Source organism: Hyperolius riggenbachi, chromosome 12 (genome assembly GCF_040937935.1).
Source record: "Hyperolius riggenbachi isolate aHypRig1 chromosome 12, aHypRig1.pri, whole genome shotgun sequence".
Lineage (NCBI taxonomy): Eukaryota > Metazoa > Chordata > Amphibia > Anura > Hyperoliidae > Hyperolius > Hyperolius riggenbachi.
This window is the reverse complement of record NC_090657.1, coordinates 112,633,098-112,660,305: the sequence shown is the minus strand read 5'-3', so window position 1 is coordinate 112,660,305 and position 27,208 is coordinate 112,633,098. Positions and strand designations below refer to the sequence as shown.

At 44.6% G+C, this 27,208-nt stretch overlaps 1 protein-coding gene across 2 annotated transcripts in view; it reads right to left on the bottom strand.

Moving 5' to 3' along the window:
* The window catches only part of TSEN54 (tRNA splicing endonuclease subunit 54), a 130,388-nt gene that overhangs the window by 28,050 nt on the left and 75,130 nt on the right, over positions 1-27,208 (bottom strand). Inside the window, exons 8-12 of one of the 2 annotated variants that reach the window (XR_011025328.1) lie at positions 26,258-26,344; positions 23,855-24,489; positions 16,328-16,388; positions 15,430-15,546; positions 11,463-11,628 (exon numbers count right to left, since the gene is read on the bottom strand). Coding sequence is in view for 1 of the 2 variants with exons in the window: in XM_068263609.1 (XP_068119710.1) it covers positions 15,430-15,546; positions 16,328-16,388; positions 23,855-24,489; positions 26,258-26,344 (900 nt within the window). In the remaining variant the exon portion in view is untranslated. The remainder of the gene's footprint in view (positions 1-11,462; positions 11,629-15,429; positions 15,547-16,327; positions 16,389-23,854; positions 24,490-26,257; positions 26,345-27,208) is intronic. The other variant, XM_068263609.1, reaches the window with a different exon arrangement.

Genomic DNA, 27,208 nt, shown 5'->3' with positions numbered 1-27,208 from the left:
AAAGGGGGCAACACTTCTTTAGGCACCGCCACTTCCTTAGTTCCCACCTCAACACCTGTCTTACACCGTGACCTGAGAGGTCAACATTTTTTTGGTGCTAGACGGGGAAGTGAAACAAGGAGAGTTGTCCTCATATGGGCATGTCTCAGAGAGGTACCTGTGTTTGCCGGGGCAAGTCCGATTTAGTGAGGAAGCCTGCTGGCTCAATAATAGAGTGCGCAGCTGGCATTCACAAGATCCCTCCTAATGCCAAACCAATATCTCCGGTGGCTGAAGGAAAAGTTTGTTTTTTAAACATGAAGTCTAATGACACATTCATTGTACATTTTCATAATTGTTCCGATAGGGTTGATCTTTCAAGGGGAGCATATTGTGTGAGCGGAGATCCCATTCGGATCAAGTCATGCAGGTTTGACTACGTTATCCCTCAAATTGTTAGGAGAACTCTAAAGTTCAAAGCTCCACAAGAAGTGCCCATCCTGAGGGATAACACGCCATGGGACAAATGGGTACAGGTTTTGACACAAGATCACACTTTGTTAAAACGGTTAAACAAACAAAACACTAAATTAGAGGTGATATTTCATCATGATCAAGGTGATCTTAAAGAGGTTGAACACAAATATAAATCAGGTGAGTTCCAGTCTGACCGGGTGGAAATGGTTTCTGGCAATATTCCAGGGACACTCGGACTGGGCCTCTACAATTCAGAATTTCTTCCTACATCCACTGGTCGTAGTGATGGGGGTGGCAATCTTGGGAATCAAGAGATTGGTGCCTCATAAACAATCTCATGAACCAATATTTCCAAATTAAGGGATATACAGGGTTACGGGTATAGGTTTAGTAGTACCTATGATGGAGCCGATTGTATAAAGGCGTACTTTTAGAAGGCACCTGGCACTGCTCCGTTGTGTAACAAACAAACGAGTTTCACTTTTCTGTGATCATGCAAGTTTGTGAGTGATACGCAAGTGACGCAAATGCTGAGAATGTGGTGTAGAGGGACTTAGAAGTAGGGCATTCCCAGAGAGCCTGGTTACAGGAAGATCAAGAGGTCTTGCCCTCTCTCCCAGGGATAACCGCCTAGAGCAGAGAAGTTGTGTGAGCACGATCATCGAGAAGTGAAACATACAGAAAAGAAACCAGGTACTGCTGGGTTCAGAAGCTGGGTTCAGAAGCTGGGATCTGCTGATCAAGCCATTTTAGGGGGGATTGTTATAATTTAAGTAGGCCTCAGTTATTTGGACCGAGTTTTAGGTAAAGTCTTTAGTTTTAGGTAAAAGGCTTGTTCGCAGAATATACCTTTATATAGAGGTTTTTCGTGATGCAGGCAGAAGCATCTCAGTGTCTGCTTGAAGCAAATGAGACAAGCAGATACTGAGAACATGCTCCTGAAGGAAGGCCACAGGCCTACACTGCCCCAGACAAATGGACTACGAGATCAATCAACATAGGCCATATTTACAAAATACCACATTCTTGTAACTAAGTGAAAGGCAGCATGGAATATTAATCGAGTAGGTGGGTATTATGACACAGCGAGGGGTCTAAGCCAATAGTCGGGTCTGGGGGATGGCTAAGATGAGGTCACATTTAACTCTTTCCTAGTCAGTATTAAAGGGCCGGATGGGCCGACGGAGCTCATTCTGATTCCTACTTTCATGCTCTCTATCTGCTGACTGGAACACCTAATGATTTCCTTTCTTTATGTAATCTGATATAATGTATGCTGTACATAGTTAGTCTAGATGTAACGTAGGATAGACAGGAGATCACCCGATTACAGTCACTAGGAAGGTAATCAAGAAGCTGCAACGCAACTGAATGACTAAATAAGAATCTGCTTGGCTAAGATATGACGAACTGTATCTGTATATCTGTTTCCTGAATAAATAACTTGTACATTGAAGAAGCCTGAGAACGGTCTATCTCCAATAATGCTTGCTGTGTTGAGAGTCAAGTTATCTCACAGTCTGTGAGGCGCAACTATACGAAGTTGCTGGCGTCGAAGCAAAAAGGTGAATTATAACAATAATGAGGTTTCACTGAAGTTTAAAGGGACACTTAAGACAAAAAAAACCAACAACAACAAAAAAAACCCACAGGCCTGGAAATGCGAGTGATTCTTCACGTTCCTGGCCGCAATAACCATAATATTTTTATAGCGCTTTTCTCCCTGGGGACTCAAAGCGCTGTGACCCTGCATTATGCGGTCTCAAAGGCTCAGGAAAAGAGGCAAGTTTTTAGCCTTTTTTTTTTTAAAGCTGTTCAGAGAAGGAGCCTCTCATACTGATTGTGGAAGCGAGTTCCATAGAGTTCCATAAATGTTAAGTGTATCCTGGGAATAACCAGATTCATCTTGTTGGCAGAGCGAAGGGTGCGTGGAGGGGCATAGATCCACTATGTATTTGTGTCCCATGTGATTTAGAGCCTTGAATGTCAGCAGGCAAATCTTAAAAGCATTTAACTGGCAACCAGTTAAGACTCTGCAGTACTGCGGTGTTGTGTGAGCTGCGGGGGGCATTGGCTAGGAGTCTGGCTGCAGCATTCTGTAGATTCGATGAACAGGGCATTACAGTACTCTAGGCGGGAGGACACAAATGCATGAACCAGGGCAGGTAGGTCTTCAGCTGGGATAAGGTGTTTGATTCTCATATTTCTTAGATGAAAGAAGGAAGACTTGACGACAGCCGATACCTGCTGTCTGAGTTTTAGATTTCCATCCATGATCACCCCAAGGTGATACAGTACGGTATCTCCCCCAATTGCTAGTTTAAGGTGGGGAGCGTTTTGAACTTTATCCATCATGTGTGGACCGCCTACCACCAACACCTCTGTTTTTTCAGAGTTCAGCCTCAACCAGCTGATGTTCATCCAATTTTGTATTTATGGATGCTGATGGATCTTGGGCGCCAGGCTCGAGGGATAGATACAGTTGTGTGGCATCTGCATAACAATGGTATCCTAGGCCATAGTTCTGGATTATTTTGCCCAGTGGGAGCATGTAGACTGCAAAGAGTAAAGGTGATAGCACAGAACCCTGTGGAACTCCATAGGCAAGTGGCACTGGATTAGAGTAGTGTGTGCCCAGACATACTTGCTGTGTCCTGCCAGATAGGAAGGACTGAAACCAGCTAAGAACACCAACCCTTAAGCCACAGTAATTCTTCAGTCACTGGATTAGTATTTCATGATCCACAGTATCAAATGCTGCAGACAAGTCAAGAAGAATCAGAATTGAGCAATCACCCTTGTCTCTTGCAGTAAGTAGATCATTCATTACTCGGACTTATGCCATTTTAGTGCTGTGCCTTTTCCTGAATCCTGACTGAAAAGTATCAAAAATGTTATCATCTGTAAGCCTGGCTTCTAACTGGTTGGCAACTGCTTTCTCGATAACTTTTGATAGGAATGGTAAGTTTGCCACAGGTCTGTAGTGGATCACAGAATCAGGATCTAGTGATGGTTTCTTCAAGAGGGGTTTTATGATGGTTTTCTTTAGTTCTTCCAGGAACAGTCCACTTTGCAAGGAGCACTGAGTTTTTTTGTGAAGTGCTGGCCTGATCAGCTCTGGGCTCTGTATTGCCTAGACATTGCCAGGGGGTTGGTGTTACACACTTACAGTGGTGAGTAAGACACACAGGAAAATCTGTTGGTGCAGTCTGGGAGAAACGTATTGAAGTGCTGTAGACCTGGGGACCACATGCAACTACTTAACAAGTACAACTGTCTGTGAGCATGGGTAGCAACTTGAGAATAATAATAATAATCTGAACATTTGTATAGCGCTTTTCTCCTGTCGGACTCAAAGCGCTCAAGAGCTGCAGCCACTGGGACGCGCTCAAGAGGCCACCCTGCAGTGTTAGGGAGTCTTGCCTTGAATTCCTTACTGAATAGGTACTTGACCTAGCCAGGATTCGAACCCTGGTCTCCCATGTCAAAGGCAGAGCCCTTAACCAGTACACTATCCAGCCAGAAGAAGGTGAGCATTTGGTGGTTGTACTGTTCACAGTGGCGCCAACAGAGATACTGCTGTGCAGATGGTGTTGTTTTATACAGAAAGTGGTTTATTTCCTCTGAGGTATATGGATGTGTGGCCGTATCCTGATGAGGAGATGACCAGCTGGTTGTAAAATAGAAACAAGCAGTTGTTGGTTTCTATGTAAAGAGAAGAACCGAGAGCCAAAATATAGTGTAGTAGGTTATGGTAATGGGAAAAATTAGAGAAGAGTACAACGATATACTCACAAACATGGGTTACCTCCAGGTAACCACTATATAAGCAGGTGAGGAGATTAGCCTGTCCTCACTCAGGAATAAGAAGTCGCTCTCTGTAGATAGGAAAAAGATGGGGTATCCCCCTCCACCAAGGGTGGATATTAACTGTGACGAGAACAGAGGCGCCAAAAGAATAAAAACAGTACTTGAAAACTTTAAAAAGTGCTTAGGAGGCAGTGGTGGACTTACCTCCTGCAAGCAGACACAACCAGCTGCGTATTTAGAACAAAATAAATTTATTGGTACACTCCGGGGGGGTAGTCGCAACGCGTTTCACAGGCAAAACCTGCTTCTTCAGGCAATGGTAAACGGAGTACACAGCAGCAATGAGTCCGGGTAACATCTGGCGCCTCGTTCGCCAGGTGTTACCCGGACTCATTGCTGCTGTGTACTCCGTTTACCATTGCCTAAAGAAGCAGGTTTTGCCTGCGAAACGCGTTGCGACTACCCCCCGGAGTGTACCAATAAATTTATTTTGTTCTAAATACGCAGCTTGTTGTGTCTGCTTGCAGGAGGTAAGTGCACCACTGCCTCCTAAGCACTTTTTAAAGTTTTTAAGTACTGTTTTTATTCTTTTGGCGCCTCTGTTCTCGTCACAGTTGTTGGTTTCTGTTAGTCTGTACAGCCAAGGGGTCAGGTGAGCGTGCTACTCAGGGGGCGGTGGTAGATTAAAGTCACAGTGGTGGAGGCTGGAGAACTGCTAAACATGCCATGGAAGGGTTTTTTCCTGTCCTGGTGACGGACCCTGAAACCGTTTCCTGACCAGACTGTACTACAGCTGTTTATTTGTATGTTTTCTGAGGATTTATCTGGATAAAGTGAAACAAGAGAATTAAACAATAGAAAAGGACAGTGGAACCATTACAGTGGACATTTCTATAGGATTGGGAAGCACTCTATGAAACGGTTTCTATAATCAATGGCTGTCCACATATGGTATGGCTTTGCCCGCGGATTAAAAAATACTGGTCATGGTACATGAGGAGTTACAGAGGATATTTGAAATAGGTATCCCACTACTGCCAGAGATAGTACGGCTTGGGAACTTGAATGATGGGCTACTGTCTACACACAAAATATTTTTTCCGTTTTGACCAATGATTGCATATGTGCGTAAAAGGATTATTCTGAAATTGAACCAAAATGCTCCCCCAGAGAGTATATACTAAAAGAAAGTGTCTCGAGACTTTTCATGCTCGCATACCCCCCTACACCAGCACCATAATACGTTCTGTTAGACACCCTCTCAACAGATGCACCTATTGTCTCCACCCACACCCTTTAGATTGTAAGCTTCTAGCAGGGCCCTCCTCCCTAGTGTTTCCAGCTTGGATTATGCAATCTTACTGTCAATCACCCCTCTTGTGGACTTGAACAGTCTCTATTTCGACATACGACACTGTACTGTTATCAAATCATTTGTATGATCTTGTTTTGTTGTGAGTTTCCTGTATGTCCTACCTTGTATGTTAACCCATTTATCTATTGTGAAGCGCTGCGCAATATGTTGGCACTTTATAAATACAATAAATAATAAAAAGATCCGAAAAGTCTGTGGATGATGGATTACCTCTTGTAAACTTGATCTGGAAGACTAATAATTGCCAAATTGACTCAGTTGTGGGGGCACACTGGGGGGGGGGGGGGGGATCCAGACAAATCATGGATAGACCAGATTTGGTTTGGGAGGGTTGTTACCCACTGCCGGTGTGCACCATTGCAGTTGCTCAAAATTTGTACAACACAAATTGTATAATTGCATTGCACCGTAAACAGTATGACTTAAAAGGAACACCATCAATACCCAAGTGTTCTAAAATGACAAATAATGTCTAAGCAGCTGTGTAAACATTTTTCTACTTTTCATGTTAAATATCAGAGGCAAAGGCTTTAATTCACTAGGCTTGGTTCACTAAACCGTGATAACGCATATCACAGCCGTTTTCGCGCACATTTTCGCGTTTGTGAATTTGCTTTCACAATTGCACGTTTTCACGCGCATTTCATGGAAAACGATATTGTGCACGCAAATTCGCTATCACGCGCAAATGCAAAAACGACTGTGATAGGAGTTATCACGGTTTAGTGAATCAAGCCCACTGTGTGTAGGATTTAGCTCTATTGGGACAAATCATTTGCAAAGGGGTGTCTGCTTCAATGCACAGCCAGTGTTGTTTTTTGCATATCAGACTACAGAGTATTTTTCCCTGAAAGCAAAAAAAGTATGAAAAGCTGTTGATTCACTGACAATATAATCGTGGTTGGGGTGTCTTGGCACCCTATGGAAAAAAATATAGGAGACAAAAAAAGGAGCCCAATAGTGCAGTATGTCAATAATAGGTGTGTGGAGAAATCAATTGATTGAAAGGGCTACTCACTAAGGAGGGTTGCAAGGGGCAACCGACCACAGGAAGCAAATGGAGACCATAAACCCGAATCCACTCGGGGTGGTCCTGGACGGACCTGGTTGCGGTCGCTCTCTTAGACGAAAAAGGATGGACAAAACATTAACCGTGGTAAAACAACGGGTGTTCTGTCACCACCCCTCGGACAAACATGTAAGGGGGTATAACTATGCACAATAAGGGAAAGAGGCGCCCCGATCTGAATAAAAGCTTTTAAAGCCAGTTTAAAAACGAAAAAGAAAAATGAGGTATCTTACCTCAATGACGAAATCTCTGTAAACTTACAAAAGATTTTTATTTGAGCACAGGCGCCTGTGCTCAAATAAAAATCTTTTGTAAGTTTACAGAGATTTCGTCATTGAGGTAAGCTACCTCATTTTTCTTTTTCGTTTTTAAACTGGTTTTAAAAGCTTTTATTCAGATCAGGGCGCCTCTTTCCCTTATTGTGCACTGACAATATAAATGTTTAAAAAACAAGTTACATTTCCTCTGCTCTTCTGCAGACAGCTCAGAAACACAGGCAGCTTCTGAGAGCTTTCTCACACACAGTTATGCTGGGAATACACGGTTCGTTTTTGCCTTCGTTTAAACCTTCGTTTCGATTGTGCCTTTTGTCCTTTTCGATCCCGAAATAATCGATCATACGGTTAATATCACCACCCACGGTTTCGTTTTTTTTTTCGATTCTGATGGTTTCGTTTTTCCAATGATCGAAGGCTGCAAAGAAACGAAACGAAAATCCCTTTTTACAGGGACGGACTAGCATAAACGAATATATAATCGATCTGAACAGCCATCAAGCCTACCAATGGCTCGATTAGATGGATAAAGAGAGATAATATCAAACATGTTCGATCACTAGTCGTTCGTTTTTGGGGTCTATTAATCGAAACTATAATGAGATTATGACTATTTTCACATACGTTTTCAACACTCGATTCGTTTACCGAACGAATCGAAGGTTTAAACGAAGGCAAAAACGAACCGTGTATTCCCAGCATTACACATAGAGTTAACGTGAGGGAATTCCCTGTCCCCTGATTGTTCACTCTCCTGTCTGAATTCAGCAGACTGCTGTCAATTCAGAGTGAAAGGAAATTGTTACAGTAATTAAAAGAGATAAGCAAATTAAATGTACTGCAGGGCTAAACCCCCCTAGTAACCAGGCCATTTTCAGTAAAATAGCCCACTGCAGCTTTAACCTGCTGAGCGGTCTGGACGAGCTCAGCTCGTCCAACACCGCCAGAGGCTGCCGCTCAGGCCCTGCTGGGCCGATTTGCACCAAATAAAAAGCAGCACACGCAGCCGGCACTTTGCCAGCCGCGTGTGCTGCCTGATCGCCGCTGCAGCGCGGCGATCCGCTGCGTGCAGCGGCGAAAGAGGGCCCCCCCAGCCGCCCGAGCCCAGCGTAGCCGGAACAAACAGTTCCGGCCAGCGCTAAGGGCTGGATCGGAGGCGGCTGACGTCAAGACGTCGGCTGACGTCAATGACGTCACTCCGCTCGTCGCCATGGCGACGAGGGAAGCGAAACACGGAGGGCCGCTCATTGCGGCCTTCCGTGTTATCTCTTGCCGCCGGAGGCGATCGGAAGATCGCCTCCGGAGCGCCCTCTAGTGGGCTTTCATGCAGCCAACTTTCAGTTGGCTGCATGAAATAGTTTTTTTTTTATTTAAAAAAAACCCTCCCGCAGCCACCCTGGCGATTTAATCAGAACGCCAGGGTGGTTAAGGCCAAGCTGCAGGGCCGCACAACACAGCACTCAAGTGATTCTCCCCGCACAGGCGCCTGTGCTCAAATAAAAATCTTTTGTAAGTTTACAGAGATTTCGTCATTGAGGTAAGCTACCTCATTTTTCTTTTTCGTTTTTAAACTGGTTTTAAAAGCTTTTATTCAGATCAGGGCGCCTCTTTCCCTTATTGTGCACTGACAATATAAATGTTTAAAAAACAAGTTACATTTCCTCTGCTCTTCTGCAGACAGCTCAGAAACACAGGCAGCTTCTGAGAGCTTTCTCACACACAGTTACACATAGAGTTAACGTGAGGGAATTCCCTGTCCCCTGATTGTTCACTCTCCTGTCTGAATTCAGCAGACTGCTGTCAATTCAGAGTGAAAGGAAATTGTTACAGTAATTAAAAGAGATAAGCAAATTAAATGTACTGCAGGGCTAAACCCCCCTAGTAACCAGGCCATTTTCAGTAAAATAGCCCACTGCAGCTTTAAGGCCAAGCTGCAGGGCCGCACAACACAGCACTCAAGTGATTCCCCCCCCCCCCCCCCCGTTTTCTCTGATCGCTCCCCCATGTTTATTTTTTTCTTATAAATGTTATTGTTAGGTTTTTGTTTTTTTAAACCTGTTTCTTTAAATCCCTTACCTCCCTCCCTCCAGCCAGCCAATTATGGCGATTGGCTGTCATAGGCTTCTGCCTATGAGAGCCGATCGCTCTCTTGTCCCCCAGGGGGACAGCCGTGTCGCACGGCTGTCCCCAGTGCAGCGCTGCTGCTGATCGCAGCGCTGCACCATGTAAATGGACGGCGAGATCGCCGTCTAACAGTCTCCCGAGCGGCAATAGCCGAGCAATAGCCGCTCGGAGACTGAAGGCGAGGCGGAGCTCCACCCCCTAAGCAGGAGATGAGTGTGCAGCCTGCGCGCGATCACCTGCAAAACAGAGCCCCAGGACTTTATGCCAATTGGCGTTAGGCGATCCTGGGGCTGCCACCGCGGCCACGCCCACCGGCGTGACGCGGTCGGCAAAAGGTTAATGTATGGTATGCTAGTGGCTTGTTGCCTCTGGCCAGAGTTGTCTTTTATGTGCATAGAATCAATAAAAATATTATTTCAAAAAAGAATCAATGATTACGCATGTAACACTAATTTTGGAGGTGCAGCAGGCCCTAGATAAGTGTGGATAGGGAGTAGACATGTTAAATTGTAGTCCTTTAAGAACCCAAATTCATGAACCTTTCTCTAAAGAGTACTGTACTCTGTATTTGAATGCATGTAATTTTTTTTCGCAAAACATTTAGTTTCAGCAATAACTTTTTTTTTATAAAATACCTGGTGCAGCAGGCGACTATTACTGGACTCTCTACTGCAGATTTTCAGTTAATGATCTCTTCCACACCCTTCGGGCCCTTTTACACTTAATCAGTTGGTGTGCGTTAGTGCGCGTTGGTACGCGTTTTTTCCATAGCAGTGCATTGGGAAAAAGATTTCAGTTAAAACGCGTTAAAGAGACACTGAAGCGGAAAAAAAAATATGATATAGTGAATTGGTTGTGTACTATGAATAATTACTAGAAGATTAGCAGCAAAGAAAATATTCTCATACTTTTATTTTCAGGTATATAGTGTTTTTTCTAACATTGCATCATTCTATAATATGTGCAGATTACACAACACTCAGCATTCAAAATGAGTCTTTCAGAGCAGTCTGTGAAGTAATGACCTCTCCTCTAGCAGAGAAAAAGTAAACAGTTCACTTACAGTTGAGACAATAAAAGTCAGATAACAGCCCTTTCCACGACTAAAGGTAGCCATACACTGGTCGATTTGCCATCAGATTCGACCAACAGACAGATCCCTATCTGATCGAATCTGATCAGAGAGGGATCGTATGGCTACCTTTACTGCAAACAGATTGTGAACCGATTTCAGCCTGAAACCGATCACAATCTGTTGTGGTGGTGCTGCCGCCGCTCCCCCCGCCCGCATACATTACCTGCTCCGCTGGTGCGACTGCCCCCGGTCACCGCTCTTCTTCTTCTTCTCCGTCTCCGCTCTGGTCTGCTCTGGTCTCCGGCATGCTTCCCTTCTTCCTGTCTGGGGGAAGTTTAAACAGTAGAGCGCCCTCTACTGTTTAAACTTCCTGCCGGGACAGGAAGAAGGGAAGCATGCCGGAGGAGACCAGACCAGAGCCGATACGGAGAAGAGCGGAGACCCGGGAGTCGCGCCGGCGGAGCAGGTAATGTATGCGGCTCTATTGCGTCGGTCGTCGGGCACTCGAACGCCGCTAGCGATGCGCTCTTTACCCGCGGGCGATCGACGGGATCGGATGGAATGGATCGAAATTCGCCGTGTAGCGTGAACGATTGGCAGCAGATTCGATCCCAGTGATCGAATCTGCTGTCGAAACGGGCGCAAATCGGGCCAGTGTATGGCCACCTTTAGACTTAGTCGGAGAGTTAATGGCTTGTTTGCATAGAGATAACAACTGGAGTTTCTTAACTCTTCCTGTACTGGAAACAATTAGACTGATGTATCTGATCTTAATGTTTTATTTCTTAGCTGTACTACACATACAAATCATAATATCATAATTTTTTTTTTCGCTTCAGTGTCTCTTTAAGTGTGAAAGGTGCCATAGGAAAACATGGGCATTACTTTGAAAATCAGTTTTCTTTCAGTTTTAACTGAGAGCAACTGATTAAGTGTAAAAGGGCCCTTCCCCTACAAACTCTGAATCAGAACTCAGCCCTGTGCAGATTACCAGGGTAAAGGCAACTGCCCAGTCCACTGAAGGCACTCTTTGCTTCTAACAACCAACCAGTGTGCAGACAGCAAACACCTCAGCTTCACTCTTCCCACAAAATATTACCTGCAATTTTAACACATCATTCTAATGTCCACCTACATCTTTAACCCCTCACAACAATGTCCACTGCAGCTTTGTTTTTCACACAGATAACCTGAAGGGTGGCTTAAAACAAATTATCTGTAGCAGGCAGTTTTAACCTCTCCTTTCAATATGCAGGGACAACTCTACGGCTAAGTTACCACTTGAGCTGGACTTCGACCAGCCAGGGTGCGCTGACAGTGTAGTGTCCACTCCAATGGTCCGTTGTGGTCTAGTTGGTGCTATATGGAAAAGCATCGGTTTTCTGGTAAAAATTAACCACCACACAATGGTGCGGTCCGCTTACCACAATGCTATACAAAGGATCTGTTGTAAAATGACAAGGGTGAATGGATACGATTTATAAAAGAAAGGATCAGTTTACTGTCAATTTTCAAATGCTACAAAGAACACAAAAAAAAAAAAAAAAAGTAAATTTTCCGGTACTTTTCCGTTAACCGGGCGCATCCACTAGGTGGCGATAAAACTCCAGCGATCGCTGGCAGGAGAGTTACATCTTTCCCTACTATCCATAGCGGTCTGGAGGGAGAATAGTAATAAACGCCACCTAGTGGATGCGCCCGGCTAACGGAAAAGTACCAATTTTCCTTTATAGTGGGAACACAGCCTCTAACCTCATACCAATGTATATCTCTAGCCTTAACTTTAGCAACGACAGCCTGCAGCATTACCCTTCACATTAAGGCCTGTTACAGTATTACCCTACACACAAATGACCACCTGCTGCTTTAATCCCTTGCTCCAATGCTCACCTTCACCTAGCACCTCTCACACCAATGTACATCTGCAGATTTACTTTTCACACAAATAACCACCTACTGCCTACAGGGCCGGATTTGTGGGCAGGCCTTAGAGGCACGTGCCTAGGGCGGAGCCAAGGAAGGGGCGGGTTGACAAGCAGTCAACTAATGTCCAAACAGCTGCGGACACCAATCCTCACAAAAATGCAGTGCCGTGTTTGTCTGCAGCCGCCCCTGCTTTGCTCTGCACACAAAAGCATGTTGCATTTTGTAAGTGCAGCAGCAGCTATAGACGTCGGAACACCCGGACAGCTTTACTAATTTAAAGATGACAGAAGCAGTGGCTGTATCGCTGCAGCACTGCCGGGCACCTGCTGTCATTGTGTAAAAGGCTGTTCCGCCCCCACTTCCTCCCCCCTGCTTGTGTGCCCGGGCCATGTAACTCGTAACAGGAGTTCTGTTCACTCACTGTGTTCAGCAGACAGGAGTGTCAGTACTCTGTAGCCGTCTTTACCATTTCAAACGTGCTACAGTTCGCCCCAGTCTGCTCCCTCCACAGTCAGTCACGCACATTGATCATCATAATCATTGTGCCCCGATCGCCCTGCACCCTGCTGTGTGAAGTGGGCGGCTGGCTACAAGTGCAGGGATCAGTAGCAGGCAAAAGCTTTTTCACTGCACCTCATGCTGAAGGACGGCAACGTGGCTGTCCCTGTGTGCAGTGCACGAGTTTCACTTGTGCAGTCAAGTGGAAACAGACAGCGTGGAAGGAGAAGGACTGGGAGACGAGATTCAGATGGGAGGGGGAGAGGTGAAGACAAGCTTTGGAGTGACTGAGGACAAAGGTCAGAGGAGAGAGAAGCATCATAAACTTGCGTCCCAGGCTGATGTGTATGTTACTTCTGTTTTCTGTGTGATCCTGTCTTGTGTGTGTCGCTCCTGTCCTGTGTGTGTGTTGTCACTCCTGTCCTGTGTGTGCTGTCACAACTGTGTGTGTTGTCACTACTGTGTGTGTGTTGTCACTCCTGTCCTGTGTGTGCTGTCACAACTGTGTGTGTGTTGTCACTCCTGCCCTGTATGTATTGTCACTCCTGTCCTCTCAGTGTGTTGTCAGTCCTGTCCTGTGTGTGTTGTCACTCCTGTCTTGTGTGTTGTCACTCCTCCATTTGTGTTGTCACTCCTTTCCTGTGTGTCATTACTCTGTGTGTGTTGTCACTCCTGTCCTGTGTGTGTGTTGTAACTCCTGTCGTGTTTGTTGTCACTCTTGTCCTGTGTGTGTTGTCGCTCCTGTCCTGCATGTTGTCACTACTCTGTGTGTGTTGTCACTCCTGTCCTGTGTGTGTGGTCACTCCTCTGTGTGTGTTGTCACTCCTCTGTGTGTGTGTTGTAACTCCTGTAGTGTGTGTTGTCACTATTGTCCTGTGTGTGTGTTGTCACTCCTGTCCTGTGTGTGCTGTCACAACTGTGTGTGTTGTCACTACTGTGTGTGTGTTGTCACTCCTGTCCTGTGTGTGCTGTCACAACTGTGTGTGTGTTGTCACTACTGTGTGTGTGTTGTCACTCCTGCCCTGTATGTATTGTCACTCCTGACCTCTCAGTGTGTTGTCAGTCCTGTCCTGTGTGTGTTGTCAGTCCTGTCCTGTGTGTGTTGTCACTACTCTGTGTGTGTTGTCACTCCTGTCTTGTGTGTTGTCACTCCTCCATTCGTGTTGTCACTCCTTTCCTGTGTGTCATTACTCTGTGTGTGTTGTCACTCCTGTACTGTGTGTGTGTTGTAACTCCTGTCGTGTTTGTTGTCACTCTTGTCCTGTGTGTGTTGTCGCTCCTGTCCTGCATGTTGTCACTACTCTGTGTGTGTTGTCACTCCTGTCCTGTGTGTGAGGTCACTCCTCTGTGTGTGTTGTAACTCCTGTAGTGTGTTGTCACTCTTGTCCTGTGTGTGTGTTGTCACTCTTGTCCTGTGTGTGTGTTGTCACTCTTGTCCTGTGTGTGTGTTGTCACTCTTGTCCTGTGTGTGTGTTGTCACTCTTGTCCTGTGTGTGTGTTGTCACTCTTGTCCTGTGTGTGTTGTCACTCCTGTCCTGTGTGTGTTGTCACTCCTCTGTGTGTGTGTTGTAACTCCTGCCGTGTGTGTTGTCACTCTTATCCTGTGTGTGTGCTGTAACTTCTGTCGTGTGTGTTGTCACTCCTGTACTGTGTGTGTGTTGTAACTCCTGTCGTGTTTGTTGTCACTCTTGTCCTGTGTGTGTTGTCGCTCCTGTCCTGCATGTTGTCAATACTCTGTGTGTGTTGTCACTCCTGTCCTGTGTGTGAGGTCACTCCTCTGTGTGTGTTGTAACTCCTGTAGTGTGTTGTCACTATTGTCCTGTGTGTGTGTTGTCACTCTTGTCCTGTGTGTGTGTTGTCACTCTTGTCCTGTGTGTGTGTTGTCACTCTTGTCCTGTGTGTGTGTTGTCACTCCTGTCCTGTGTGTGTTGCCACTCCTGTCCTGTGTGTGTTGCCACTCCTGTCCTGTGTGTGTTGTCACTCCTCTGTGTGTGTGTTGTCACTCTTATCCTGTGTGTGTGCTGTAACTTCTGTCGTGTGTGTTGTCACTCTTGTCCTCTATTGTCCTGTGTGTGTGTGTGTTGTCACTCAGAGGAGTTTACAATCTAATCCCTGCCATCATGTCACTAATTGTCCACAGAGGAGCATACCTGCTGTCATATCACTACCTGCCTAATCCCTGCCATGTCACTAAATGTCCTCAGAGTATTTTATATTCTAATTCCTGCTGTAATGTCACTAACTACCCTGCTGTATTATAGGGGGGCACTTACTTCAGGGGGGCACTGTTGGTTGGGGGGGGGGCGGTCTGGCGATAGTTGGCCTTGGGCGGTAAAAAGTATAAATCCAATCCGGCCCTGACTGCTTTGTCTACTCACACTGACACCAACTTGCATTTTGAAGCCCTGCCATCACCTGTTTGCACTCTTGTAGTCAATGTTCATTTAGTCAGTACTAATCAGCAGTGCCAGATTGTGAGTCACCCAGTTCTCGTTGAATATTGAGGTGAGTGGATCCTTTTTAAAGGCCAAATTGCACACTGAGCCTGTCTGTTTTGGTCCGTTATATACATTCCAATTAAGAAGGCTCAGTGAAACAGAGACGTTTCCTTGGCTAACTCAGCTGTTTTTCAGGACCAGAATCCCAGGTCCTTGATGTGGACTCTCATAGGAATAAAATACTTTAGGTTTACCATTTGCCACCCAAAATAAAAAATCTTCTTTTGATCAACGCCTGATGAAGAGAATATAAGATTCCCTAATGGTAACACCAACTAACCAACAAAAGAGGCCCTTCTGCTGGATGTTATCAGACTACTCACCTCCGTACAACCAAATGTGTAGATGGCTTCCCTGGTTTTGATTTCTTAAATTCTGAGGTACCGTTAGACTGGTACAGATTGAAGTGAATTTGTGGAGGGTTTTCGGTCTTCTGAATTCTAGTATAGAAACACAATAATAATGTTAATTTGGCAAAATGTTGTACTATTAAATAAAATCATACCTAGAAAACATTTATTTTTTTTTTGTAGAAAAAGTATCAAAACATTTTTTGGACACAAAGTAAATATCCACATTAGAAGATACGCAACGAAACATACAAAAACTAAATGCAAGTACTTGGAAATAATATTTTTTTATCAATTATACACTGATTGGCATCTCTGTTTACCCATTTTCTAACCGATACCTCTAGGGCAGACCTGGGCAAACTTTGGCGGACCGCATTTCTAGCATGCCTGGCCCCCTCCTTGCTCTTTCCCCCCCTCCCTCCCCGCAGAGTCACGAGCGGGCGATTAGCGAGGGTTAACTCACCTGGATAGCGCTTCCTGCATCACGTCTCTATAGTAAAAGGCCGTCACGTGACATGCATCACATGACACTCCAGCGTACCACATGCTGGCAGCCTGCTAATCGCCCGCAACTTTGCAGGGAGGGAGGGTGAAAAGAGAGGAATCCGGCTGTGTACCCGTGGGCCGGATGTACAACGCACGCAGGCCAGATCTGGCCCGCGGGCCGTAGTTTGCCCAGCGCTGCTCTAAGGAATGAGCCCCTCAAGCGCACTAAAATATAACTTATTGGGTTATTAAAGGGGCAATGACACAAAAGTAATATATACCGTTCACTGGCTATGGGGAAGCGGCATTTTACCCAGATCTGCCACTGGCCTTGGCCACAAGAAAAGATCTGTTATTCAATACCAAGTTCAGTCACACCTACCTACTACCATCATCCAGCAGAGTGCATTGGGTCATTACTGCTATCTCGTCCAGAACTGAAGCTGCAGATAAATAAACAAAATACACAGATCTTGTGAGTTCCAAAGGCGATATCCAGGCAAGGATAGAATTAAAAAGGACTTTTATCTCCATCAAAACATGAAATATACATTTCTAAACAACAACTAGTACATGAATCAGTTTCCAGTATTCCCCTGAACAGTATCTTTTGTACAAATGAAGTTGAGGCGTTAGAGTATACAACAGAAAAGGAGAGACACTACTGGTTTATTGTATGTGCAGCATACTACATTTCATGCGACAAGCACCCTCATCGGATGGCACACCTGATGAAAGGACCACAGCTGATGATAGGACCACACCTGATGAAAGGATCACAGCTGATGCTTGAGCATCAATGTCAGGAGTTCATACAGTCCTCCCAGACCTGCAGCCAAAGTAAGGTAGGAGAAAACCCCCTTGTTTTGTGTGATTTTATATGCGGTGTAGTAATTAATATTAAGATTTTAATAAACAATTTTTGGTACTTATCCGTTAGCCGGGCGCATCCGGCAGGTGGCGCTGTTGTAGCGAATTTGGATGCGCTGTTGTATCTAATTTGTATCTAATTCCATTCATAGTTACTGAACGTAGTACTGTGTGAATGGAAGCGCCGCAGGTGGCGCTAATTACATTGTTGATACGCACGATACAGTGTGTTAATGGCAAGGAATATACATTGTATTTGAAGTGGCCGGAATGAAAATGAAGGCGGCGGCAATGTAACACATGAAGCCGCCGCCGCCTTCGTCTGTTCTCCCCCTTTGCCCTCTCGCTTGTATACAATGCTGCCAGCCTGCGGGGACATGCGTGTCCCCCCAGAGTCGTTCGTCGCGGCAGGGAAGCCTGCTTGTTTCCTTGCGACGATCGACTGTGGGGGGACACGCGTGTCCCCCCCCAGCTGGCAGTGTTGTATAGAAGCGAGAGGGCAAAGGGGGAGAACAGACGAAGGCGGCGGCGGCTTCATGTGTTACATTGCCGCCGCCTTCATTTTCATTCCGGCCACTTCAAATACAATGTATATTCCTTGCCATTAACACACTGTATCGTGCGTATCAACAATGTAATTAGCGCCACCTGCGGCGCTTCCATTCACACAGTACTACGTTCAGTAACTATGAATGGAATTAGATACAAATTAGATACAACAGCGCATCCAAATTCGCTACAACAGCGCCACCTGCCGGATGCGCCCGGCTAACGGATAAGTACCCAATTTTTTACTTTTTTTGATACAAAACCTCCCTTTCTCTTTTTTTTTCCTCACACTTTATGAAAGGCTTGCCCTGCAACATGAATTGCACTGCACATACTATACTAAATGTGGCCACACACACACACACACACAATACAATAAAATGATCTGATTTTACAGCAATTTCGATAAAAATGATCGTATCTCCCGAAAAATATCAAAAGCTTTTTTTTTCCATTCGACTGAAAATTCCGATCGGATTTCCCGTTCTTTTCGATTTAAATCGATCTGAAATACCAGATATTTCTCTTCATTTTTTTAAAGATTGTATGGTGTGTGTTAGATTGTCAATTTATTAATATACACAACCTAGCAATTTTCTCAGCGTTTCTAATCAGTTTTATCATAATTGGGGAAAAATTGAACCTAGGTGTGTGGTACATTGGTCAGATTTTTGAAATGTTACAATCAGTTAGAAAAATTGATTGCAATTCTTAAATTAAACAGATATTTAAAAAATTGTATGGTGTGTGGCCACCTTTAGGAAGAAACTCAGAGACCCGGTTTTGCTGTGATACCTTGAACTTCTCACCTCTGATTGCCAAAGAAGTCGTTCAGCAACTTGAGAACTGGGCAAATATTCCAATGAGTATAATGGGGAGAGCAACCATAACTAATTACTTCACCTCACAAACTTTTTTCTATGCATTTTAAAGGTAAAAACAAGGGGGGGGGGGGAATCCAATTCCATCCCCTGATGTTTTAAAATAAACAATGCTACTGTAGATTAATAGCTTTAGTGAATTTTTTTATGTACTTTTAATTTTACTTTTTGGCCACTAGATGGCGCTACACACTATCCTCGGTTACCTACAATACTTTTATTTTTATGAATAAACATGGCTTCTGATTGAAGTAAAGTTTATTCATAAACAGGAACTTTGATTAGCTCAGGGAACACAAGTTCCCATTCACCAATTAAAGTACAAGCTCCGCAGTAAACTAATGTTGGAAGCGCGCATGTGCACCCACTGTCGAACGGACAGGACGAGCCTGTACATCCTGACTGATTTAGCGAGGCTCAAACTGCACGCATATAAAACATCCAGTTTGAGTTAGTGCAGATGATGAGTTTTGGTAGACTTATGTATCCTATAAGACTCTCTCCTCTCCTGATCAAATAGTCTTACATAGAAAAACTGAATAAAGCTTTTTCTGTTTATCTGTAAGGGAGGGAGAGCAAGAATTTAAAAGCTACAAAGGTGTCCTGCCGATCTCACTGGCTTCAGCAGCATCTGAATCACACACCAGAAACAAGCATGTAGCAAATCTTGTCATATTTTTAAAAAGAAACATCTAATCTGCATGCTTGTTCAGGGTCTATGTCTACAAGCATTAGAGGCAAAGGATCACAGGGCAGCCAGGCAATACGTATGGTTTCAAATTAAATAAATATGCCAGCCTCCTTACATGTCTCACTTCAGATTCCCTTTAAAAGGACAACTGACCTGAGAGTGATAAGGAGGCATCAGGGGCATAAATATAGCCCCTGCAGGAAGGCCCGAAGACTCACAGGGGCCCGCCCACGCTGGCTGCCTGCATAAGGTGATCCTGGGCAGAAGAGAGAAGGCAGCAAGCGTCTGCATTAAACACAATATGGACAGAGAGCAGGTGGCACGCAGAGGCAGTATACAAAAGCAACCTGCATCTTGAATGGAACACTGCTCCGACAACGACGGACATATCTCAGCAGGAACCGGGCCAGCATCAGAGAGCCACTCAAATGTTTACTCACAGGAAATTACATCCTGCTGATGGAGCTGGTCGCTTCTGATCCTCTGCTATCTGATGCTGGCTGCGTGCTTGCCGAGCCAAGTCGTCAGGGCAATTGTCCCCCGTTGCATGCGCGCACAGGGAGCGACAGCTCCCTGCCGACGACAGCTGTCCACACGTCTCGCCAGAAAGGCAGAGACGCGGCGGAAGCAGTTTGTGAATGGAGCATCCCCCGGCCGGATGCTCCATTCACTCGCGTAGGTCTCCTGTCGCTAGCCCGCGTACTCACACGGGACTAGCGACAGTTCAGGCGAAGTTGCGGCGACAGCTGTAGCCGGCGATTGAACATGTCAATCGCCTGGCGACAGCTCCGACGGGCGACGGTTCGGGGCGCGCGTCATACACACGGGCGACCTGTCGCCGCAACGCGCGTACCACGTGGTTGCGGCGACGGCCGTACCCCGTGTGTATGGGCCTTAACTTCTACCAGGATGAGGCTTCTCATCTCCTGCACTCTGGTGTCGAATGACACAGGGAACAGGAACACAGTCCGTGCAGGCTCAGCAGAGGGATCTATGCTATGCCCTGCAATTCACCAATAAGTATAGCATTGTAATGTGTTAGCACACACGTGTATATATCTCCTCTCTCTTCCTCTCATACTCACTCACTCTTTACACTTAACTGACATACACTCACCTAAAGGATTATTAGGAACACCATACTAATACGGCGTTTGAGCCCCTTTCGCCTTCAGAACTTCCTTCTACGTGGCATTGATTCAACAAGGTGCTGAAAGCATTCTTTAGAAATGTTGGCCCATATTGATAGGATAACATCTTGCAGTTGATGGAGATTTGTGGGATGCACATCCAGGGAACAAAGCACCTGTTCCATCACATCCCAAAGAAGCTCTATTGGGTTGAGATCTGGTGACTGTGGGGGCCATTTTAGTACAGTGAACTCATTGTCATGTTCAAGAAACCAATTTGATATGATTTGAGCTTTGTGACATGGTGCATTATCCTGCTGGAAGTAACCATCAGAGGATGGGTACATGGTGGTCATGAAGGGATGGACATGGTCAGAAACAATGATCAGGTAGCTCGTGGCTTTAACGATTGTGGAACTTCCTCCGTGATCAGCGCACAACGCGTGCGCTGATACGGCGGAAATCCTCCACAAGCGTATAATTGCAGGAACCCAGCAAAAGGTGCTACGCACCCGTAGAGGGAAATTCCTGTCAGCAGATGGCGTTGGGGAGTGCAGAGGAACCAATCCTCTGTACCTCCACAAATGCCAGACAGGAATTGTACGAAGCGCAGAACGCAATCGCAAAAGAAGCGATTGCGAATGAGAACGAACAAATGGACAGGTTGTATGTTTGTGCGCCAACCTAGTCGCCAACCCGCGACAGTGCACACACCACAGCAGAAATGAAGCAGGAACGCGATCGCGAGAGGTGCGATCGCCAGACGTGACACAAGGCTACAGCAAGGCAGAGCACGAGAGTAGCAAAGGCACAGCAAATCATACAATGAGGAGATAAGGAAAATAACAAACGCTAACTGAACGCGAACACCGCACTCATTCGCAACAGTGCACGCGTTCATGCGCGGTCTCCACTTGATAAGCACAATAGAGACAAGCACGCCTAACTAACCATCGACAGACAAGCAAGCGCTCGCGTCCTCTGTTTCATGTTTAACGGTTACCTCACCGAGCCTCCAGCAAGCGTTCGTAGCAGACAAGACAGACACACGAAAACAGGAACAAGCGAGAAATAGGATCCACAGCACTAGCGAAAGAGGTTAGTGCGATCCAGGGAGACAGAACAGAAGGATCCACAGCACTAGCGCGAAGCGAGTGCGATTCAGGCAGACAGAACATAAGGATCCACAGCACTAGCGCAAAGCGAGTGTGATCCAAGCAGACAGAACAGAGTAGCAGACCAGAAGGATCCACAGCACTAGCGCAAGGCGAGTGCGATCCAGGAAGAAAGAACAGAAGGATCCACAGCACTAGCGCAAGGCGAGTGCGATCCAAGAAAACAGATCAGAAGGGGCTACCAGTAACAACCGCTGTTCCGGTTAGCACCCAGACACACAGAACGATTTCCTGTCGACCACCGCTGGGACAGGACAATCGCAACAGACGAACAAAACAGATATGCAATCCTGACTGCACTAGGGAATTTGCCTAGTCCAATTTCCAGGAATTACTCTAAGCTGATCTTCAAACAGAGAGTAAGGCTGACACTCCTCCAGGAGTGTTTCACAGGAAGGAATCCTTATGACCAGCCAAGCATTGTGGGAAACACATAGTACTTATAGTACACGCCTCCAATGAATGTGGCTAGGCAATTTGCATGACAACGTATGCAAATTCCTCAGCAAGCACAAGCTGCAAAACTGACAGAAGCTCTCCTTTCCAGAGTCCTGCAGCATGCAAACCTAAACAATGGTCAAAAAGCTGCCTGCCTGCACAGGCAGCTGAGCAGATCATTACAGTGGCATTTAAACAATGCCCAATTGGCACTAAGGGGCCTAAAGTGTGCCAAGAAAACATCCCCCACACCATTACACCACCACCACCAGCCTGCACAGTGGTAACAAGGCATGATGGATCCATGTTCTCATTCCGTTTACGCCAAGTTCTGACTCTATCGAGACTCATCAGACCAGGCAACATTTTTCCAGTCTTCAACTGTCCAATTTTGGTGAGCTTGTGCACATTGTAGCCTCTTTTTCCTATTTGTAGTGGAGATGAGTGGTACCTGGTGGGGTCTTCTGCTGTTGTAGCCCATCCGCCTCAAGGTTGTGCGTGTTGTGGCTTCACAAATGCTTTGCTGCATACCTCGGTTGTAACGAGTGGTTATTTCAGTTAACGTTGCTCTTCTATCAGCTTGAATCAGTCTGCCTATTCTCCTCTGACCTCTAGCATCAAGGCATTTTTGCCCACAGAACTGCCGCATACTAGATGTTTTTCCGTTTTCACACCATTCTTTGTAAACCCTAGAAATGGTTGTGCGTGAAAATCCCAGTAACTGAGCAGATTGTGAAATACTCAGACTGGCCCGTCTGGCACCAACAACCATGCCACGCTCAAAATAGCTTAAATCACCTTTCTTTCCCATTTGACATTCAGTTCAGAGTTCGAGAGATTGTCTTGACCAGGACCACACCCCTAAATGCATTGAAGCAAATGCCATGTGATTGGTTGATTAGATAATTGCATTAATGAGAGATTGAACAGGTGTTCCTAATAATCAATTAGGTGAGTGTATATGCCCCTATATTAATCCCTTCCTAATATAGTTAACCCTCCTCAGCATCATTCTCCCTCCCCACCTTCTCTAGCACCTATTATGTACCAGGGTAAATTACATAAATTTGATTTAAATATGCCCCCCTGCTGCATCCCCTTATATGATATGGGTCATTGCATTGATTAAACATTGTGCGCAAGTGCAGGGGGCATATTTGGATGAAATATATATATATATACGATGCAGGTCACCGCATAATATATTGACTATATATTATTTATCCCAAAGTTGTAAGACTTAATTTACCAAAGTCTGTTGTAAAAATTTCAAAAACTGTTCAATAAAAAAAACATTGAAACATATATATGGACTATATAATACTAATACAGTGGCCCATATTCAATATATAATGTGAGGAGGGGGGGGGGCAATGATTTCTAGTTACGCCACTGAACCAGATATTGGTCATTTTGTCCTTGCAGCAGCAAGGAAAGCAATATTCTGCTGATGCATTTGCCCTACTACACAAAGAGGTCAGGATGTTCAAGACGAACTTACATGTTATAATCACTGGTCCTGGGGTCCAACGACCCAGCCCAGCAGACTTTCGGGAACGGTGTGGACAACATCCTCCTCCGGCGCCAGCCATGTGCACTCTAAGAAGCTTGCGCGTGCTTACTCAAGAGACTTGTGGCCGCAGCGGGGGGCGGCAACACTGGAGCGAAGACCAGGGTATTTAAACCTTAGTCACTCAGCACTGTTCCGTCTGAAGAGCTGCAGCATATTGCCACGCCATCTGTTGACACCTGTCACAGCATCCAGGCAGTCCTGTCACAACATCCTGCCAGTCAAACTATTCACCATCTCCTGGAAGCCAGTCCTGTCACACTAATCTCCCGGTCCGCCAGTCCTGTCACATCAGTTTCTTGTCCACCAGTCCCATCATGCCTGTCCTGTCAACCGTTCCTGTTACGTCAGTCTATTAAGCCCTGTCACTTCAATCTTATTATGCCACTCCCGTCACGCCTGTCAGTCCAGCCATCCAGTCCTGTTAGTCAGTTCTTTTAAATGCCACTACTACTAGTACTAGTACTACTACTACTAGTATGATTATGCAATTTTTAAATAATTCAGATCACTAAAATTTCCATACCGTGAGAATTCAAAGCAAAAAAATAAATAAGTGATCACAAAAAAGTATATATTAAAAAAAAAAAAAAAAAAAAAAACACCTGTAGATATTCCAGGTCTAGGGCATAGCAGTGGTTGGACAGTACTATTCCAAAGGTGGCGACATCTTTCCCCAACTCCATGGCATGCTCGATCATTCAGCAGCTTCTTATATTCCTTCCAGTTGGTACACTGCTTTACTTTGGGATCTGCATTGATACTGACTTTGTACTTTTGTTCCCAGTCCCATTGTTCTTGTTCTTTTCTAGACATCTTCTTTCGACACAAGTTCAACTTCCCTAACCAGTTTGATATATCTACAGAATGTGCTGACACATTTTCTGGCAGCAAAGCAGGTTCTGGATCTGGAAGCTCAAGACAAAGCTGATCAGGTGCACAATTTGGAAAACAAATTTTGGAGAAGTCCCATCTAAAACTACCAAGGCATTTTACTTTTGCACTGTCTGTCTGTGCAACAGCTTGGGGATTTTTACGTTGAGATTTTAGTGAAGTATTTAAAAAGCAGCTCTCTTTTTCTTCTTTTGCCTGCTGGCTTCTCTTAAGTATATTCTGTGCACACTGCATGGATATTGAAGACGACAGTATATCAATTCCACATGAGCTTGAAGTGTTATCATTCCCCAAGTTTGTGTCCTCTTTGCCTCTGTCTTTCCTTGCCTGAAGCTTAGATCTGAAACTGTAATTGAAATAGAATTAATTTTTAATTGTAAAAATTCTGTCTTTGGTAAAAAAAATAAAAATTAAAGTAGAACCCTTATTAAATTAGCTTATCTGTCTATAGCAAAGGTCCCTTTACCTACATCTGAAAAAAAAAAAAAAAAAATCTAAAAAAAAAAAAATCGAAATTTTTTTTTTAAAAAAACCGCGGCGCTCCCTCCTGGCGGATTTTTTTATACCGCCAGGGGGGTTAATCCTATCTGGACGACTATAGTCTTCCAAATAGGAGCCGCTCTGGTCTATCTGGACACGAATATGCGTCCACTGTTTGCGCGAGTGCACCTGCATGCTGCTCATTCCCATCGGCATGTATGCGGAGGCGATTGGGAAAGGGGGACTAATGTTCCCTGATCCAATTATAGTGCCTGGAATGAATGGACATGACCCCGATCAGGGGCTATGTCCATCCATAATAATAAAAGTAATGTGAAGTGCAAAAAAACAAAAAAAAACACACACAAAAAAAACACACACACAAGAAAACAAACTGAACACACCCTCGTAGTCAAGATAGTGTTTGTAGTGCTATCTAGATCAGGGTGATGGCAAGAAGATCATCCAACCTGGAAGATTTGGAGCTCATTGCTAAAGATGAATGAGCAAAATACCTGTGGAGACATGCAAAAAGCTGATCTGCAATTATAGGAAGCATTGGATTTCTGTAATGGCCAATAAAGGCTTTTGTATTAATTATGGAGAAGGGTATGAATAATTTTGGACTGGACACTTTTTGCTCAAAATGTAAATAAAATCTGAGAAATGTTTTTTTTCCACAATAATGCATCTTGTACATCATCTTATCTTTTGGGAGACACCCGTGTCATTTCCCGTCAAAAAATTACTTGCTGGTTGAATAAAAGTAACTTTAAATCAAAATTTACCAGAGCTATGAATAATTATGGGCAGTTAACCTATGAATGGGAGGAGCGCTGGCAGGGGAAAATTGCTTTCGTCCTTGAGGTGAAAACACCCATAGGCTGAGGCTACTTACACACCAGGACAGTGCGTTTAGGGGACGTTATAGGACACATAACGTGCCCCTAACGCAACGCCTGGTGGTGTTGTAGCAGGACGCTACCAAGAGCCGCGTTACAAGCAGCTCTTGGTGCGCCTGCTCTGTCGGAGGCGCTGCGGAGACCACGTGAGCGGAGCTCTCCGCATCATGTGGTCCCGCCAGCCAATCAGCGGCCGCTTTAAAGAGTAAACACTGCAAGTGCAGTGAATGCCAAGTAGCCATGTGCCTGGCTACGTAGCGGCCTCTCCCCGCCTCCTCTCCGCCCCTAAAATAAAAAAAACACCCGTACTGAGCATGTGCAAACAGTCTAATGTGGCTTAGCCGCGTATAAAGTACTGCATGCAGTACGATGTCTTGACGTGAAGCGTTACTGTGTAACGCAACTTAGCAGACACACTGGCTATATAACTCAACTGGCATGCTCACGTCTCAACATTACAGAACAATTTATCTTAATTTGAAGGTCACACAAAAATTAACAAGGCTATGAAATAATGTATGCATTAGGGTACACAGTATGCACTGTGTTACACATTATAATGCAAACATTAAGTGCTTAATGGGAATAATCACTAAAAAAAAATAAAAAAAAAATTAAAAATTCTTAGTCCATGATTCATTTAATATATCTTCTGAGTTTTCTCACAAGAGATACTATTACAGCTTACCAATGGCTTTATGCCATAACGGTTTTAACAGCTCAGATACTGACCATGGACTTAAGTTCCTCTTGCGCTTACGACTAGGAACAGTCGAGCTGTCCAAGTTTAGCCATTTTTCATATGTCGACTGTTTGACACTACACAGAGAATAAAAAGAAAAATATATATATATTTAGAAGTAATGCATATAATTTAAGAATGCATAAAAGTAAATTGTTAAAATATAACTTGCATATTTTAAATTGGAGAATATAAATAAATATATATAGTTTAGCCTGCAAATAGTCGTCACAAATATTTGTTTCTTTTCAATCTTTCCAATACTTGCCTAAAAGGTAGTCATTATTTAACCTCCCAGTAGAAACTGCTTGGGAGAACATTTCCTGTCTACATCTGCATTATGTCAAGATTTAATGCTAGTAAATTCCAGCATAAAAACATCTTGGTGAAAATAACATGACATATCTGATGCTTGGGTCTAAGGCTATTATCAGAGTTAGCATTCCCTAGAAGCAGATTTGTAGAGTTTGCTGTCGAATTATAATGCACATTGATATACTGTAAAAAGCCCAAAGAGTACTGGCTTATGTGTCATGTGTAAGCTGTACAGGATCTTCTCAAAAAATTTGCATATTGTGATAAAGTTCATTATTTTCTGTAATCTACTGATAAACATTAGACTTTCATATATTTTAGATTCAAATACACACAACTGAAGTAGTTCAAGCCTTTTATTGTTTTAATATTGATGATTTGGGCATACAGCTCATGAAAACCCAAAATTCCTATCTCAAAAAATTAGCATATTTTATCCAACCAATAAAAGAAAAGTGTTTTTAAAACAAAAAAAGTCAACCTTCAAATAATTATGTTCAGGTATGCACTCAATACTTGGTCGGGAATACTTTTGCAGAAATGACTGCTTCAATGCGGCATGGCATGGAGGCAATCAGCCTGTGGCACTGCTCAGGTGTTATGGAGGCCCTGGATGCTTCGATAGC